This window comes from Notamacropus eugenii, chromosome 3 (genome assembly GCF_028372415.1).
Source record: "Notamacropus eugenii isolate mMacEug1 chromosome 3, mMacEug1.pri_v2, whole genome shotgun sequence".
NCBI lineage: Eukaryota > Metazoa > Chordata > Mammalia > Diprotodontia > Macropodidae > Notamacropus > Notamacropus eugenii.
The window spans coordinates 487554162-487573730 of NC_092874.1; the positions used below are offsets into that span (position 1 = coordinate 487554162).

General features: G+C 46.2%; 1 protein-coding gene across 12 annotated transcripts in view; it reads right to left on the reverse strand.

Moving 5' to 3' along the window:
* ARPP21 (cAMP regulated phosphoprotein 21) overlaps positions 1–19569 on the reverse strand; it is a 167777-nt gene that overhangs the window by 97564 nt on the left and 50644 nt on the right. For 5 of the 12 annotated variants that reach the window (XM_072599237.1, XM_072599236.1, XM_072599240.1 and 2 more), the window contains exons 1-5: positions 4724–6265; positions 4266–4442; positions 2258–2428; positions 1561–1602; positions 618–707 (exon numbers count right to left, since the gene is read on the reverse strand). In XM_072599237.1, the coding sequence (XP_072455338.1) occupies positions 618–707; positions 1561–1602; positions 2258–2386 (261 nt within the window). In that variant the 5' untranslated portion in view covers positions 2387–2428; positions 4266–4442; positions 4724–6265. Of the gene's footprint in view, positions 1–617; positions 708–1560; positions 1603–2257; positions 2429–4265; positions 4443–4723; positions 6267–19569 lie in introns of those variants that run through there. The other 7 variants (XM_072599235.1, XM_072599234.1, XM_072599232.1 and 4 more) reach the window with 4 other exon arrangements.

Consider the following 19569-nt stretch of genomic DNA (forward strand, 5'->3'; position numbering starts at 1 on the left):
GGGATGGAAATCTGCTGCACCAACTTGCTGGATATGCAGGACCAACAAGGGAGGAGCATGGTGGGGATGCCTGCTTAATGACCTTAAGGAGGATCCCCTACAAGCACAGCCCCTCCCACACCTTATTTACAGCTGTGGGGAACCTGTGTCCTTCAAGGCACGCAAATGAGTCCTCCACAGAACAATGGATCTCATTCTTGGTGTCTCAAGGCTAAGAAAAGTCCAGATCTTGGATCTTAGAGGCGAGCACACCTCAGGGAATTGATTGGTAAGAAAGCCTGGCTGAGCTAGACATCAGTGGGTCCTGGGAGCCTCCTGGGGGCAGCCTGCTTGGTAGAGAGCCCGAGAGGCTGCCTTCCTACGTGATTTTTAAATCTAAATTCTTTGGAATTCCTTTCCATTGACTGGATTTCAGAGAGTCTGAAAAAAAGCAAATGTGATACTCTGTGACACACCAAAGCGTCTGAATGAAGCTGATCCAGGTCATGGTCAGACTCACACTAAAGGTTGCTCCCCCCAGATCTGAGCTTAATCTCCCCCTACAACACACAACCATTGGAACCATAGTGGAGGGAGCCCAGCCATGCATGAAGGATAATGGACCACTGAGGACACACCTGATCTTGGAGTCCCTCTGTTCCTTGTCGGGAAGATGACTCCTCACAGACTGCCAGGCTCCGGGTCAGTTTGCCCTTCCCTGCTCCAGACTGAAGGAAACAGAGAGAGCAAAAACACAACACCCAAGAAAGCAGCTGCTGATTCTGAGAGGAGCTGCACCCTCCCATCATTCTTGGTACCTTCTTGAAACTGAACACGAATTAGTTAACCCAGGCAGGAAGGAGAACTGGCATAAGGGTCATTTGTGGGGAAGCAGGCCCTACTTGGAAAGCTCTGTATGTGTGCATGCTTGTGCATGTGTGCATACAGATGAGATGTGGACTCAGCATCTCATTTCATAGAAACTGATATTTCTTTGATGTGTGCATACAGATGAGATGTGGACTCAGCATCTCATTTCATAGAAACTGATATTTCTTTGACTGGAGGGAGGTATTTGCTAACAAGAATGAATACTTAGCAAAGCCAAAGTGAGTGCCTTTACTTGCCCACCCTCCACACTGATCACAAACCTCAGAACAAATCAGTAGCTCTGAGAGCAGATAGAAAAGACATAGAGATGGTAAGAAATGTCCTGAAGCTCTCCAGGGCCCCCTCTTCTGCCCATCTAGACGGGACATGGGCTTATCAGAGGGAAGCAACACTGGTGCCTCTTAAAATCTACCTACTCCAAATTTGACTTTAGAGGAAAACAGCAAACAGCAGTGAATAGCAAGAGAGGCCATCCTGGGAGCCTTTCCCAAAGGAGTGTGTCCTAACCCCAAGTATCCCTAAGGACAAACCATGGAAACAGGTAGAGTAAGCTCTATCCCAGGAATGCGTGACACCTCTCCACTGCTCTAACAGACCAAGAACCCACAGCCATCTCTAAACAGCTTCAGCCACTGCTGTCCCAGCAAGTTTGCCTCTCCCCCCACCTCGTGCATTGGTGGAGAGCCCTACCTTGGACTTCCTCCTTTCCTGATTCTGGGCTGCCAGCCGCCGCTGTGTGGAGAAAGCCCCCCAGAGTGTTGTCAGTGGGAACAATGCAATGACAAGAGTAAGGTGTGTACGTACACACTGTCCCTAATCCTCCCAGCATTGCTGCTCTGGCTCCCAGACCTAAAGAAGCTGCAGACCAAGGGTGGGCTGTCTACAGCTAACTGGCAGAAATGGGCAAGTTAATGGTTCTTCATGGGGTCAGGATAATTAAAACAGAAGGAAAAGCAATTCTGGTCCTTCAACATTTGCCTCAGTCACTTGGAGTCCCTCTGGCAAGCATTATGCTAAGGTGAGGTACTAAGGTGAGGTCTACTACAGTTCTAGAGGCGGATTTCATGTGCCCACCTTCAGTGAAGAACACCCCAGCAGAGTGGCCCAGGAAGGAAACCCAGGGACCAAGGGCTGGTGGCTCTGGGGCCCAAAATTGGGCACTTCCTTGAGTACCTGTCTTTAGGTCAGCGTTTGGAAAAGATGATCCAGAAGGACTTGGAGTGTCTAAGTCTGGATTCGCTATCTAGTGCCAAGGCAGCCTGAAAATGACTTGCCAGGAAAAGGGAGGCAAAGGACACATTGGGCTTTTCAGAACATTAGCTAAAACTCAGCCAAACGGCTTTAGCCCTGGGAGAACAACAGGTTGCTCCTGTCTCCGTGGTCTTACCTGAAGTTCCAGCTTCTCTTCCTCATCCAGGCTGTCTGACTGAATGATGCCGTTCTCAGGGGTCCTGGCTTCCTGCTCTGCCCCTGGGGCCTCCGCTGTCTGGGCAGTTGCTTCCCCTGGCTCTGACATTCTCTCTCTCCAGAGGAAATTACAATAACAAGGTAGGAGGGCCTGCAAGGTTAAGGGGCCACAGAACCAAATGGTTGGTTTTGGCTTCCCTCCTGAGGGTTTCACTGCCTCCTTCAAAGCCAAAGTTAAGTGGTTGTCCCAGCGTTCAGGGTAATTTCCTTCAACAACTCAAATAAGCCACGAAATTGACAGGGTGAATGTGAGACAGGAAAAGCCATGATCTGACCTCAGAGAGGCTGTTTCATTTAGCATTCCCTCCCCCCTCCAGTGAATGAGAGGACCAGTTCTTCTGCAGTCCTGCCTCCCCTCCCCCCCGCCCAGCCACCCCAAAAAAGGGAAGACAAAAGAAAGAGAAAGGCAGGGGAGGGGGAAGGGGTTTGGATTCCCTCACAGACAGGACAAAGTGCTTTTGGGTTACAGGCTGTATGTGTGTGTGTGTGTGTGTGTGTGTGTGTGTGTGTGTGTGTGTGTGTGTGTGAGAGAGAGAGAGAGAGAGAGAGAGAGAGAGAGAGAGAGAGAGAGAGAGAGAGAGAGAGAGGAGAGAGAATATATGCGAGTGTGTGAACTCATGCAAACTGCACTCTTCCTAAGATCACTCATATGAAAATACAGATCTCAAGGGTCTGGGCTTTAAGTCCCATTCCTGAGTAGAAGGTATGCAGTAAGGTTGGGAGGTGGTGGTGGTGAGGGGGAGGTGGATAAATCATATTCCATATAAATATGAAATCTCAGTTTGGCAGGAAACCTTCCAGAGTCAACATTTCCAGGCTTCACATTGACAGCTGGATTATTAAATCCTGAGCTCCCCCCAGTCCTATGTCGTTCCCCAGGCACCCTGGGAATCTGGCCGACACTGAATAGCAGCTCTGAGGAAGACCCCATGGCCTGCTCCCCGTCCCCATCCCGGCCAGCTGGAGATGCTAGGTACATGGCTAGGCCCCCCAGCTCTCGCCCAAGTAAAAGTTTATTTATTGTCCCTCCCCACTGCTTGAAAATTTTGGCCCTACCCCAACCATTAAGCAAATGTCAAATGAGTCCCATGAATAATTTAGCACTTTCTCCTTCCTTCCCTGGCTTATCTAAAAAAAAAAAAATTCCCCCAAGACAAGGGAAAAGGGACAAGGGAAACTGAGCCCGGCAGCTGCTCCTAGTCACGTCCAAGCGGTGCCTGTTTCCTTCAAAGGGAAGTCAGGATGGCGATCATTAGACAAATCAGTATTTTGCTGCATCGCCTTGGCACTACTTAATTAACATTTACAAATTCAGTAACTTTATTTTCAACTGGCAAAGGAAGCATGAGCAAAACGTTAAAGCCGGCAATTTTGTGTCACTAACCGTACCATGTCACAAGCTAGAGTGTCTAATGATACACTGGAGGCGCTGCTGTTGCTGACTGGTTTGCTTTGGCTCAGCTAGCAAAGGATTGTGGGCACTTAGGAAAGAAAGGGCTTTGCCCATGTGGCTTTATGGGGTGGAAGGGAACACTAGTGCTTGGCTTGGCAGAGAATGTGCCCTGGAGGACATCTCGGCTTTCACCTGACGTGCCACGTGGTCACGTTCAAAAATAGCCTGCCCCACGGGGGTCGGGATGGGGGCAGGGTACTTGGTGCTCCTTGGTCACCTACCTCATTCATTCAGGGCATTTCATGAAAAATGAATGGCGTTTCCTGACATCCCACATGGGACAAGAGGAAGTTTTGAGGGCCCTGGTCAAGCTTGCTTAGACCTCTGGGCACGGGGAGCCGGAGCTGGCTGACAACCTTCTGGTGCCTCAGCCCCATCCTGCTCACAAGTACACCACATATAGGCACTTCTAGACCAGACTCCAACCTTGCTATGACAGTTGGGAGAAGCAGGGGCACATCAAGGAGGCGGTTACCTTCAGTGGGGGTTCTCTGCCGGAGTCCTGGATGTCTTTCACTCTGCCTCAGGGGCTCCGGGCCGGTAAAATCCACACAAGTGACCGATGGCAAGTGGAGTCCCATGTCCCTATCAGCAGGTGCGAGAGTCCGTCTCCATGCCCCCTCCTCAGATGGCCGGACAGAGCATCGTCAACCTGTGAAAAGAGGACAAGTCGTCAGTGACTAGGAGGCAGACGGGCAGGAGACGATCATGACCGCAGCCACGAAGAGCACACGACAGAAGCGGCTGGCTCCCCTCCACCGCTACTGCCCAGCTCAGGCCAATCGCCGGCTCCGCCCGATGGAGCTCCCTCCACCTGTCTCCAACCGCCTGCTTCTTCTCTAATGAAGCGGCTTCAGCCGCTGCTCAAGTCCCAACAGCTCCTACGCAGCGAGCTAAAATTAACGCCCGCGTTGTGCGCCTCTCATTACTCACCGAGGCGGCTTAACCTTTTTTAGTGAAATCCCCCACTTTGCATGAAAAAATGTAAACGGGGATGTTAGTTTCAATGGGAGTCCATATCACCTCTGAGCAGAAAGGCAGTCCTGCGTTGGAACCCACCCGTCAGGCCCAATTAAAGACGGAGCCTTGGGCTGCGAAGGCTTTTTTTAAAGGCAGCTTTTCTGGTGAGCTCACTCGCTCTAGCTCTCTCGCTCTCTCAGAAAGTTGCTTTGATCACGTCTAATGAGGCACATCTACTCAAAGGTGGGGGGAGAAGGAACGAACAATGGTTATCATGACAAACTTTACTGGGGGGTGGGGCAGGAGGGGGGCTGGGCTTCCCAGAGGCAAAGCTGTGGATTCCACAGTTTCCCTCCAGCTGCGCATTCCCCCCAGGCTACTGCCGCCACTCGGGCCCTCTGCTTGCCAGCAAACCAGGCCGGGCGAAGCTTTGGGTGACAGATCTTCAAACTCCAACCGTGGTGCAAACAACCAGGGCTGGAGCGCGTGCCTTCTTCTCACCACTCCTACGGCGGCGGCAGCGGCGGAGGCAGCTTCCGTACAAACACAGGGGACTTTTGCCAAGAGCCCGTGGCGCCACAAGTTTACCCTGTGCCGTGAGTTGATAGTAGGCTGCCGGGGGTACTCTGCCCCGGCGCCCCACACTACGAGGTCTCGGAGGTTTGCTCTCTCTGTCGCCACAGACCCTCAGGGTGCCGGAGACCAGCCTTCTTACAACGAGCCCACAATAAGACGACCCCACTCGATTGCAAAGTCTTGCCTCTTCCCAACAAACCAATGGGGAAAACAATACTGTGGACACAAAACTGGGTATTCTAGTCTGCTACCAGTTTCTAGGGCGTATCATACTGAGTCACTGGAAAATGTTCGCTTCTGCTTTGGGGGAATTCTCAAGCTTCGGAAACATTCCCTGAGGATGTCAAGTGCAGCCCACGATTCCCTTCTGGATCACTCTCCCTAAGAAGGCTTGGGAGCAAGGCCTTAACTTTGTGTAGCCCCTGAAGGCCACCTGCAGGGACCTTCCCAGAATCACAGGCTCGCCTCTCATCAGGGGCCTTTTTTTGGCGGCATTTGCCGCCCCCTCCCACAGGTACCCTGGAGAGCTCCAGGCCACGAAGAAGTGGTGTGGGGTTTGGGGGGCCAAATGAGACAGGTTTCACTGCAGCTGCGGGAGTCAGAGCTATTTGCCTCAATGCGTTTGCGTGTGTGTGTGCGCGCGCGCGCTCCAGGGCTCATTCGCGCTCGCGTGTGTGTGCCGCGAGTGTAAGTCACAGCAGAGATGGAGCATGTGCTTGACGATGCCTGCAAAGATAGAGCCTGACCGAATTAGCACCTGCCTCTAAATCGGGACCTACGGAACGAGCTTGCTCTAAGCCTGAATCATAGAACCGTCAGCTCCCAACGTGCTCGCGGCAGGAGCAGATGGACATGAGCTCAGAGGGACAGATGGAGCACAAATATTTTTGTCACTGATTATAATTGTTCTCTTTGCTAAGAAGACTGTGCCAGCCTGACAACCCCTCCCCCACCTCCAGCCAGGCTGTGGCACCTGCTCTCCCCATCCGCCCCTCCCAGCGTTCCCTCGGGCCAGGTACTCTGGCCGTCAAGTTTCTCCTAGGAAACACTTTACATGAGTTTCTTTTCTTTTCTTTTCTTTTCTTTCAGGAACTTAGTTCTAAACCCCTGTGAATAACATTCAGGTAGCATCTCTGAGAGAGGGGGAAGGAGGAGAGATTCTCATCTGCTCGCGCGCGCGCGCGCACACACACACACACACACACACACACACACACACACGTTGAGTAATTCAGAGGGTTAAGTATCCTTTCCCAGGAGTTTATTTCCTTTCACAGCGGCGGAGCAGAGCCCCTGGAAGTGGGTCCATAATGCTGATGGCTTCAGGCTTGGTCCCTGGTTTTATCTGAGGAATCTGTGCTACAGCCTTGCCAACTGTGCGCTGATGTGCTGCTGCACACACAGTCAGCTTGGGCTTCCAAGGGAAGGTGACTGAGCTGGAGATCAGAGTTGGTGGGGGCTGGTGAAGGGGATGTCATTGAACTCTCCCCCCCACCTGCCCCACCTCAGAGACCACCTGAAGTGGAAGAATTAAAGGAGAAATCTGTTTCGATCACTTAATTAGCCACCTTACTCACTGCTGTCAGGAAAACTAACATCATCACCTTGATGACCACCAAGGCCAAGTTCATTGATTCCACACTCCACTTGGGGTCATACTGGGCATGAGAATGTGAGAATAGATTACAGGAGGCCTGTGGAATCAGCCAGTGTCCACAGGTGCTGATGAAGGCTCCCTTTTCTTTGTGACCCTCAGTGCTCACAGTGCAGATTGGGCTAATTGATGGAGCCAGGGACATGCGGGCCATGAATGTCACCAGCATGAGATCCCACAGCCACCAGAACTCTGGGCATGGTGGGAATTCTCTGACTCTCCTCTTCCATTCCTCCCTTTCTCCTCCCCCAGCAACTGGTCAAATGAAAAGCCTCAGTGAGGGACCAAGGGAGGAGAAAAAAGTTATTTTTTTCCTTCTTTTTTCCCCCAGCAAGTCAAATCTCCAAAGAGCTGTTTTGAACCCTAAGTGACATGAGTGGGCAGAAATAAAACTCAAAGAGAAATTGACACTTCTTGAGGGAGCCTTTGTCTTCTTTCTGTGGCACGAGGCCTGCTGGGGGCTGGGAGCCTACGAGCTGGAGAACTGGAAGGTGGAGCAGAATGCTAGCATCTTGGGGAGCCAGGACCAGGGAATGAGAGACAGAGGGATTGTGGGTCTAGGGGGTTAGGGAGTTGGGAAAATGAGATACAGGGGGATAGGGATGCTGGGGGAGGGCTGGAGAATTGGATCCTGGGGGTCTGGGGACATAGGGACTGGGGGTACACAGAACCCTGAGGACATGAGAAGATGGTGACTCAGAATTGTGTTCTGGAAGACAGGGGACATGGAGGTCTGAGGATCTGAAGCCTGGGGAAATGTTAAGCTGGGGAGCTAGGGGGAAGGATGCTGGGATTCTGGGGAACTAGAGGCTAGGGGAGCATTAGAGCATTAGAGGATCATTCTGAATCTGGGGGCCTGAGCACTGGGATCTGAGGGCCCATGGAATTAGGGGACTGGACTAATGGGGACTTGGGAACTGGGTAGATGGACAACTGGGGATCTGGAGTCTAGAGGTCTTAAGTCAGGGGGTGGGGCTAAGAAGTTAGGGACTAAGGATTTGGAGAGGGCTCGGGGAATGTGAGGTAGGGAGCTATAGATCTGGCATCCTGGGGAGTTAGGGACTAGGGGTATACTCCAGGGACAGCCCAAGGAAAGCCGACTGTGTCAGCTAGAAGGAGCACCCTCCCCCCACTGCCAAAGCTGAGGATGTGAGACAGGAAGGCACCTCAAGTTAAGGATGCTAAAGTGAAATGACTCTTCTTCTTGTTCTTGCTCTTGCTCTCTCCTCCCCCTTTCTCCCCATCTTCCTCCTCTTTTCCCTCCTCCTCCCTCTTCCTTTTTTCTCTTTTCCTTTCTTCTTTTCCATATTCTCCTCCTTTTCTCCTTCTCGTTCTTTCCCCCCTCCTCCTCCATCTCCTCTTTGGGTCCATAAGTCATATCCGAGCAATCCTCAATTCAAGTCTGACTCATGAAACAGGATGTGATTTCACAGAGATCTGGAGGGACTGAAACTGTCAAAGATTGTTCTTGGGACACAATTTGCCCTTGGAGTCTTCCTGAAAGGCCCCAGAGAAGTTGGCATTATGTGTATAATGATGGCCTCACACATCCAGCTGCAGGTCCAAAGACAGAAGTTCTGTTGACTCCGAGACTTAGAACCCTACCGGGAGGAGCCCCAAGGAAATATCTCCACCCAGACAGTGTCAAAATGCAAACATTCCAGTGCCTTACTGTCAAACCTTTCTGGCATCAGCATTCATCGTCCTGAGGTTTGGCACTGTGCTTGACTCTGGTAATCCATAAACATTTATTAAGCACCTACTATGTGCTATGTACTAAGTCCTGGGGATACAAAGAAGGGGCAAAGTCAGTCCCTGCTTTTATAGAATTCACAGTTTAATGTAGAGACAAGATCCAAACAACTATATGTTAGCAAGCTGTATACAATCCAAATTGGAAGTTGCCAGAGGGGAGATTTCTAGAATTAAGGGAGGTGGGGGATGGCTTCCTAGAAAAGGTGGGATTTTAAATGGGCCTTTAAGGAAGCCAAAGAAGTAAGGAGGAGGAGACGGGGAAGGAAATGATTCTAAGGATGGAGACACCAAGGGAAAATGCCCAGCATCAGGAGATGGCCAGGAGGCCAGTGTCACTGGATTGAAGAATGCATAGGGATGAGATGAGGAGGAAGAGGCAGGGAGAATGGTCAGCCAGGGGTAGAGAAAGGGCTGAAAATGAAGCAAGTAACACCAGAGGATTCCCTCAAGGAATCCGTTCTCCAATGCATCTGACAAGTGAATGCCCAGCTTGGTTTTGCAGACCACTAGGAAGCGAGGCCCCACCTATTCTCCAGGTAGCCTGCCCATTCTGTTCTCAGGCTGTTCCAGTGGTTGGGAAGCATTTATATTTGATATTTCCCTCTCCCAGGAATCTAAATCTGCCTCTTTGAAGTTTCCTCCCACTGGTCCTGCTTCTGCCTTTTGGGGTCAAACAGAAAACAGAGCTAATTCTTCTTCTTCATGACAGTTCTGAGACAGCTCATTCTTTCTGAATCTCTTATTTCTTCTTCAGGCTAAGTGGACTCCACTCTTCAGGAGAGAAGATGAGAAATGACAGCATGATTTCCTGAAGGAAATGTCTTTTATTCTGCAACTTATGTCATTAGAGAGCTGTCTAGATCACTTAGAAGTTAGGGGACTTGCCTAAGGTCACACAGTCAGCATGTGTCAGAGATGGGACTTGAACCCAGGTCTTGAATCTCTGAGACCAGCTCTTTATTCACTATACCATGCTGCCTCTTCAAGAGCTCCATGTTAGGTGGCATCATAGATAGAACACTGGGTTTGGAGTCAAGAAGACCTGAGATCAAATCCGGACTCAGACACTCACTAACTGTGCGACCCTGGGCAAGTCACTAAAACATCTCTGTGTCCCAGTTTTCTCATCTGAAAGACGGGGATAATACTAGCACCTATTACCTCAGATCAATTGAGGTAATACTTGTAAAGAGCTTAGAGCATAGTAGGCACTATATAAATGCTAGCTATAATAATCTCAGTTGATTCTCACAACCACCCTAAGAGATAAGTGTTATTTTCTATTAAAATAATAATTATCAATATCTAATATGTGTTATTAATCATATACAATGATGATTATTAAATGCATAAGGCGAAGCCCAAATCCCTGTGACTGCATGTTTCCTTTGAAGTTGACGCTGAGACATTAAAAGCTTCCTTTTTCAGTCCGAGTCTTCCTCCATTCTGAGTTCACTTAATAGTCCTACAGTCTAGCCTAGCCCATTCCTCTCCATCTCTTTTGACAAGGAGACATTTGAGGCTAATTTGCTTAGAGTTTCCCAAGTGTCATTGGAGGGGATGGCAAGAAAACAAAGTATGGAACCACTTTGCATCCTAGAGGAGCAGAGCAAAGGACTCTGGGGGAAACTTTAAAATGATTTTCTTCACTGGGAAACCCATTTAGATGGAAGAGTCTTGGAGACCACATATCACCTCCCTGCTGCTCTTTCTCTCCTCAGTCTTCAGGTTGCCATCTTTGACTGCCTCATGGCACCAATGACATTAATCAAAAACGGTAGTAATGAAGACAGTTTTCCACCAGGCAATGAATATAACTGTTTGACTTCACTTTGTCCTGTACCCAATGGAGAGACATGTAAGACTCTGGTACCAAGGTCATGGGTAACCCCAGAGTCTAGATGGGGTCATGGAGACTATCTAGTCCACTCCCAACCCATCCACAAGCAGTCCGATGGCACAATAAATAAAATGCTGGGCTTGGAGTCAGGATGACTTTAGGTCAAATCCAGTCTCAGATATTTACTAGTTGTATGATTCTGGTCTAGTCACTTAACCTGTCTGCCTCAGTTTCCTTAACTATAAAATGGGGATAATAAAATCACCCCATTGCAGGGTTATTGTGAGGAACAAATGAGATCACATTTGTAGTCAACACAGTGCCTGGTACATAGTGGGTACTTAAATACTTATTCCTTTACCATTTGTCCTACATTTTCCTCTCTTCGTTTCTCACCATCAAGGAGAAGAGACTGCTCTGAGGTTGTCCTGGGTGGCATTCTTGCCACAACTGGACACAGTAGATGGAGTCTGCTCAGAATAGCAGTGCAGAACAAATCTCTGGTCTCCACCAGTTAGGATACACACTGAGCAGGGACAATAGACATAGATCGCATCCAAGAGATAATCTATGTACTTGCAGAAGAATAGGGGGATGTGATGATCCATGATTTCTTCAAGCAGAGAAGCATCTCCTCCACAGAAGATCTCAGTCCTTTGAGGACTTACTGGTCCTAAAGAACTGAGTGAGGCACATGAAGATTAAAGGACATGGTCAAAGAGTTAATGTGGGCTGTCTCAGAAGGGACTTGAACCCATGTCTCCATGACTCCAAGCTCAGCTGGCATCCATGTATGTCTCTATCATGAATTCTATGAGTCTAACATCTGTTCCAAGGAGTGAATTCCACCCCAAAATGCCATCTTGCAGTCAGTTAGTCACTTCAGTTATCAATCTCAAATGGTTATCTCCAGACTCTTAACTGATCAGTGTTCAGATGGTGACATTCATAGCAGCTATCTCTTACACTGGCAGTAGCCAGGGCAGTGTTCCCCCTCTACCTTGCTCCTCTGTAGGCCTCATGAATTCTCAGATGACTGTGATGCTAAAGGACCCTTCAAGCATCATGACATCAAACGGCCATTTTCTTGTGGTCTCAAAGCACAATACTGACAATAACTCACACTGATGTAGCATGCTGCATGAATTATTTCTGTATGTGCAAGAACTTCCTTTACAAAAAAAAAAATCATTGTTTCCCCTGGTCTTCATTACACTCCTAGTAGGCACTCCAATTTTACTGATAAGGAGACTGAGTCTCTGAGATCTTAAGAGACACGGACATAATCAGAGTCAGGATGAGCATGAACTGACATTCAAGATACCAAGGAGGACACATTTACTTTTCCAAAGAGAATGATGGGAGTCACATGGGAGCGGCCTCAGCAGATAAGCTCAGCCATCAATGATAGAGACTGAATTCTGAATTCTGGCTTACTGGCAGCAACTGGATTAACTAGGAGGGATGTCACTCATAACTGCTGTCAACTTGCACACACACCAGCATTTTTGTTGTTGTGAGCACCAAAAGGGGATGCACAAGAATGGAGAGCCTCCATAGAATTATCCAGCCACCTGACTAAAGGTCAGCTGTACTAAACCCCAGAAACAAGCATGCTGGGATGTATGTGTGTTTGTCCTTTGTTGCCAAAAAAGACCATGCCGTCAGAGAAATAATGATATGACTTGCACTTGACTGTGTTTGGGTGAAGGAGGGCTGTGCAGGTCACCAGCCTCACTTCTCCTCCAGAGCCATCTGAATCCAGTGACCAGATATTCATCAGGATGACTGGAGATGACCCAGGATGAGGTAACTGGGGTTAAGGGACTTGTCCAAGGTCACACAGCTAGTGAGTGTCAAGTGTCTGATGTGAGATTTGAACTCAAGTCCTCCTGACTCCTGCACTGGTGCTCTATCCACTGTACCACCTACCTGCCCCCTATCATGCTGGAATGATCTTACCCTGAATAGACTGGAAGTCTAGGCTAGATAGAGGCAGCTGGGTAGGCAGTTTATCTAAATCTTTATTAAGTCACTCTGAGTTACTCATTCTCTGGTAGCATCTTGGGTTATTTTTCAGTCTAGATGAGTGATTTCATCAGTGCAAAGAAATCTAGGCATGAAAATTCCTTCCACTAATATAGATCAGTCATTCTTCTTGAGCTTCTAATCACAGAAGATTGCCTAGACCATTTAGTGACTTGCCCCTGGTCATGTAGGCAATGTGTGTGTGTGTGTGTGTGTGTGTGTGTGTGTGTGTGTGTGTGTATGTGTGTGTGTTCAGCAGGACCTGAACCTGATCAGGTCTTCCTTTGCTACAATATTGTCTGTGAAGGAGTGTTGATTCCACTTTTCCTCTCTTGTATCTATAGATAACAGATTTGAAATCAGGAGACCAAGGGCTTGGAGGCTGGCTAACTCTTGACCTGTTTGCCTAGCAATCTCTCAAAAGTAAATCCAGAGCACCCTTCTCCAAATATTTTGAGGTTTTCATGTTGCCACACACATTTTGAACATAGAATCCAAATGATCTGAGTTCGAGTCTCTCTCTCATGAGACTTTGAGCAAGTCCCTTAACATACTTGGGTTTCTGTTTCCTCACCTGTTAAATGGGGGCATTGGACTGGATGGTGAATGAGACCCCTCCTAGGTTGAGATCTGGGCAAATATCAGCCTTTGTTTATTTATCAGTTACCTCTATACTCTACCTGGCTCCTTAGCTCATTATAATGAACTGGGAGAGCATTGGGTGGAGGGAGGAAAGTAGGGCAACAAAAAAGATGCATCATTCCCTGAGCTTACATGGTGGCACCAGACTCTGGCTTCAGCCATCATCCCTGTGGTCCCATGTCCAGCTCTTTGGTCACTCTCACAAATCACAGGAAGAATTCTGAGAAAGCCAACAGAGCAACACCTCCCATCATTGGAGATCTCTAAGTCTGGGTGACCAGTAATCAGGAATTGTGGTGGGGAGTTCTTTGGGTAAGGGTTGGGTTAGGCGGTTTCCAATGTTCCTCCCACCTGAGACATGGGATTCTGTGAATAGTGAAGCAGGCAGCTGAGGCACAAGCTCATCAGGGCTATCATGCCCAAGACTAACCTGGATGATGAACCCCTTCCTCAGTCTGCTCATCCATGGGTCTAACACTCCTGAAGAAGCTCACATGCCTTCCTTGTCATGGCTTGCTTATGATTCCAGGAGCTTCTCTAAGTGGATAGCTGAGCTTTCTGTTCTGAAGAGCAGGACAGAGTATTGCTTTCCTCTCTTTAGGTAAACTAAGCCTCCCAAATGGGAAGGCTGCCACACCTGCATCCACTGGTTCTAGAGTCAGAACTGTAAGTTTATACTCTTATGCTCAATCTTGGTCTTTGTAAAATAGCTCCCATTGGAAATCTGGGGCTGAAAATAACAAGAGGCATTCATTTGGATGCAATAAGAACATGGCCAGAGGAAACAATCCTGAGGGTTTGCTCTTCCCATGATCATTTTCCGTCCTACATTAGCTGGAGGGCTTTGCACTGAAACCCAGGGACCATTTCCTCCTGCAATCACACTCGCAAGTGTTTCTAGCCCGGCTGAACACAGAAAAGGCACTTAGGATTATGTGCATTTCTGTAAGCTATCACTAGTGGTGATGTTTCCTATCCCAAATGTAATTTTGAGGGTTACACTCAATTTATCTCTGCTAATCTGCTGAAATCCCATATGCTGCTCCTTTGGAACTGACATGAAATTACCTGATAAGTCTTTGCCAGCTCTCCTCCTACCACATTGAAAACCCAATAGCCCCATCTAAACAAAGGTCAAACAGCAAAAGTCTGGGGACACTGTATTCCTGCCCAGCTCCCAGATTAAGACAGTTAAAAGCCATGGTCAAACAAAGTAATCCTGCTATGCTCAACAGCTCATTAGAAACTGAGCTGTTACCATGGCCAGCAGCAGGCTAAACTCTCCAGAATAAAGCTTTCTGTGAAAAGTTCCAGCCTCTCATTTGGGAGGTGCAAAAGAGTTCCAGCCCCTTCCACCCCAAGTTGGACAAAGGGCACAAGGACCATAGATTTCTTATCATCTCAAGGAGCATGTTGAAGCCTGAGACTGTGAAAAGACCTGGGGAAGGTCATGCAGTTCCACATTGGCATTAGAAAGCTGCCTTCAGAAGCAGAGAGCGCTCTCTTGGTCACGTTACTCCAGCAGCCTCAGCTCCCTCACCCACTCAAAGCTCTCATGTCTCAGACACCCACTATATACTAGTCTTATGTCTCAGACATCTGATATATACTGCTCATGTTCTGATTTGGGACCCAAAACTTAGCACCTGCTGTTGCCAGCAATGTGCTAGGCTTAGGGGTTTACAAAGGCAATCACGAGGCAGTCTCTGAGTTCAGGGAGCTTACATTTTATAGGACAGAGAGTTCCTTAGGGATAGGGAGCATGGCTTATTCACCTTTGCTTGCCCCTCATCTCCCTCCCATGAACACACAATGAGTCACACATAGTAGGTGCCCAGGAAATGTTGAGTGAATTGGTTGATCTTGTCCTGTGGGGAATCATTTCTTTTTTCGAGAGGTGGAGGTAAGGGTATAGGAAAGAGGAGAAGAAGACAGCTAGAAAACCATTCGCTGCACCAATATTCTCACTGGGGGTGAGTAGCAAAGTCACACATGACAGAAATATTTTGTTCTGAATTCTGTTCTCTAATGTTGTATTAAAAAGGGAAAACTAAGCACCCACTTTATCTGGATGCCAGGAAAACAATCCTATAATTTCCTTTCAATTCTTAGTAACAGAGATGATCTTGAATAGAACATGGATTTATCACATAAATACATATTTCCATCTCTGGGCAACTGTTGTGATTTTATTTATCATGAAGTCATAAACAAAGAGAAACAGTACATTAAGAAAGGAAACAACCATTTCAAGTGAAGCTGTCTGTTCTGACATGAATGGTTGAACCTTGTTCCTAAGAAACAAGCTGGGTAACTCAGACCCTTTGATCTTTCAACCCTAAAGGAAGCAATATAAGGACAAATAGCCCTTGCCCACTCAGAGCCAGTGGGCATAAAGGTTGCAATAAGATTGTCTTTTACTCTGGATGTAGTGCAGGTTAATACCTGCACCTTGTTAGACAAGAGGAAAAGGAGGTAAGATACTGGCAAGAGGTAATATGGACACAATGAAATTACTCCCTCCAAACTTTCACAGAGTCTTTCACATCTCTTTGATCCCCATAATGTCTTAGATATGTGTCTGTGTATAAATGTGCATTATACATAGATGCATTCACCTTTGCATACATGCCTGAGTTTATATACATATGTTTAAGGAGAACATGAAGTACCCATTCATGCGACAAGTCAATGTGTTGTGGATGGACAAAGTGCCTTTGAGTTCTCTCTCAACTCAGAGATACTGGGATTTTTTAATTCATATGCAGGGTCTGTGGCATGGGGGATGGGGAGATAATGTGTTTCTACCATCTGTGAACTACCATCCACAATGGAGCTCAAAAATAAACAAAAGGTTAAGACATCACATTCCCTACATCTACAGAAACTACATAAAATTCATTGGAGATGGAGAGAAAGTAGATAGACAGATTATAGATGATATAAATGCATATACACATACATATACATCTGTGTTTACCTGTGATTATGTAGGCACATATTCTGATCTAGTCTACATACACATATATTCTATTTCTATCTATATGTCTACATAATTATGTATATATCTATGGATCTATTTATCTAAGACTCCACTCCTAAACTACCAGCATAAAGAAGTAGTCTTATCCCACTCGTGAAGATACAAAGTTTATTTCCCTAGTATGTTATTCCACGAACTAGAACTCTTCCCTATGTAACTCCTGTGATTATCTGTCTACATGATCAGCCTCTCATCATTGATAATTTTTGAGTTTCAAAGAAATAGAGCATAAGAAAACTGTAAAACAGCAAATACCCATTCAGTGACTCATGCACTCATCTTTCACTCACTCACTTAAACCCTTACCCAAAGAAACCAAACCCCATAAGAATTTGGAATGTGCTTTGGAGGGATATGGAGTCATCCCTGTCCTATCTGACAACTGGAGATGAAAGTCTTAAGCTCAGCTTTATTATCTACTTGGGGAAAAATAATTCAACCCATGGATATGCAGATGACATCAAGTTGCAAGAAAAGCTGCTGGTTTTGAAGTCAAAGGCACTTGACTAGAATCCTCATTTTATTGTCCCTGCCTATGCAATCTTGGGTGAATCACCCAAGTCTGATGCCGAGGTTAGACACTGATCAGACTGAGATTCCCTCCTTCCTAAGGTCCCTTTGGGTTCTGAATTAGTTTGCCTTAAATGATGCTCATCTTGGTTCTTATGCATATTGGGATAGGCTGGCAAATCGTTGTACTGTTCTAGGGTTCAGTTTACTCAATTGTAAAATGAGGGGGTTGTAATAGTTACAAAGCATGAGAAAGACAGAGAAATGGTGTATGGATAGATGGGTAGAGGGAGGGAATGAGGGAGAGGTAGATATACAAACAGCAAACAATAAGTAGACTTAAATATTGTATTCTCTGTATATTTTAGTCAATTGCCTGATTGTAAAAATGGGGTCTCATATGGAGCAAATTTTCCCTTCTTATGACTTCTTCAAAGATACCCTTAATATGTATGTAGATTATATGCAGGGATATTGAATAAATTGGAAAGCAGGTATACAAGTCAATAGCTACTAATAAGATCTGGGATTTTTCCTGCGGATTTATTTATCTCCCCTCTCTCAGAGATCTTCAGAAATGAACTTTCTGAAGTGATCAGATGGCTCTGTGGATGGATTTGGGAGTTTCCAATGACAATGCAAATCACTCCTCAGATATGTCAGTCTCTCCTGGGTTCCTCTGGTCCACATTCACCCAGATGTTCAAGGCAAGGGCTCCACCCACTGCTAACAGTCTTCATCAATTTCAGCTGATTCAGCAAGGATACAATTGACCTATCATTGTTCACTCATCTCCACTTCCCATTCTGTCCTTCCTCCCTTGTTACTCCATGCCAAAGTCTTACACCCAGTATGCCCTTCCATTGCCATCTGTGAGAGGCTGATCTTTAATTCTTTGAAAGCTCTGTTATTCTCATTAGCAGCACCAGATAAAATTAACATTGAAAAGATGGGGCATTACTTTCATGGAAAGCTTGAGATAAGTAAAGTAACTTTGAAACTTCTTAAAAGGAATTTAGCCTGCTTACCTCCTTTTCAACTCTGTGCTCTGGTGATTATTTATCTGTCCTTTCTGCCCTTGATATATAGATAATTGGACAAGCTCTGAAAAGTGTGTACTCAGATAAACCTAGAAATCTTGGCGACAAATATCACTCATTCTTTTGGTGTTTCCTCTGTGGATGGACAGGCCAAACTCCTTTGAGTCATTACTGATTTCATCCAGGAAGTTCTGCAATGCCCTGGGACATGATTCATTTAGCAGAAGACCATCAGCAACAGGAACTTTAGGAGTGCCCCACCATACACAAGAAATCTCAACTTAGCCTGAACTCTGCCCTAGAACTCACTGATTACAATGCACAATGACTTTGGTGTGTATACGGCTCTTCATGCTATGCCTTATCTGGTGCCTATGATCAGAGGATCATTGAACAGAGAAGTCTCCCAAGGAGTCTTAAATTCTATTTATATATGGAGGGGAGACACCTTGCTTTAAAATAATGTATACGTCTGAGATTCATTGTGTCAAATTGAATTATTTATCTTAATTAACAAATGATACACTTAGCAGGATCTTCTATTATCTACATGAGAATGATGAGATGATAAAAATGTGGTCCATCAGTAAGTATTACCTGTAAAAGACATTGTTCCCTGCTAATATCTTCACTGAGGATACCATTGATTTGTATATCGATGACTCACAGACATTTTATATTAATGCGACAGTAGGCATACACATATAACCAAAGCGGAAGAGAGTGATGAGAGCTATACATCTTGATAGTCATCTTTTTTCTTTATTAATAAGCTCAAAGTTTCTCCTCACACAGGTAGTATTGGTGTCTTTCTTTCAAATATCTCAAATATTCAAATTCGTTAGTGTTCTCACAATTTTATCTTCTCTAGTAAAGTTTTTTTCCCCTATATAGGCTCAGTCCAATCCCACTGTACTAAATAGAACAAATATGGGAAAAGCAGCCAGAACTGATCCCTCAAAAACCTGAAAAAAGACAGTGTCCATAGAGTAGGGCTCCTCCAACTTCTCTTCTCTTGTGTGTTTTCTTCAGAGCTATTTTCACTTAATCACATTGAACCCTGTACTATGATGTTGGTGTCTTAATAATTTGAATCCAACTGCATTTGTGGAGAAAAAAGTTGGATGAAAAGATATCTGCAGATCCACTTCATTTGTCTTGTTTATTGTTCTGTCAAATTAATTCCCAAAGTCCTCAGGATAATTTGACTTAATTCAGTCTCTAACCAGACTTTTTTCAAATTGTTTGGTGTCATTGTTCTTTGCTCTTGCTCAATTAGGTAATATTGATCATAATCTTCCAAAACCTTTCTCTATTAAGATTTTACAAATGGGTTCATAAACTAACCTAGTACTGACCTAAACTACCAGACCTCTCCACGAAGCAGAAAAACCAAACATTTGCTGAATCAGTCAAATTCTAGGCCATTTTGGTCTGAGTATGGTGATGAATTTATATTGTTTGAACTTCTTTAGGAAATGGTCACATAGGCAGAGCTAAGATGGTCTGGAAAAGGCAGAAACTACCCTGAGTTCTCCCCAACCCCTCCTAACACCTTTAAATAATTCCATAAAACAATTTCTGAAGTGGCAGAACCCAGAAAACGATGGGGTGAGCTAATTTTCCAGGCAAAGACAATTTAGAAGATTGAAAGGAAAGGTCTGCCACCTGAGTGAGAATGGAGCTCCATTCAGGGGAGGTGGCATCAGTCCAGCCCCAGCAAACATGACC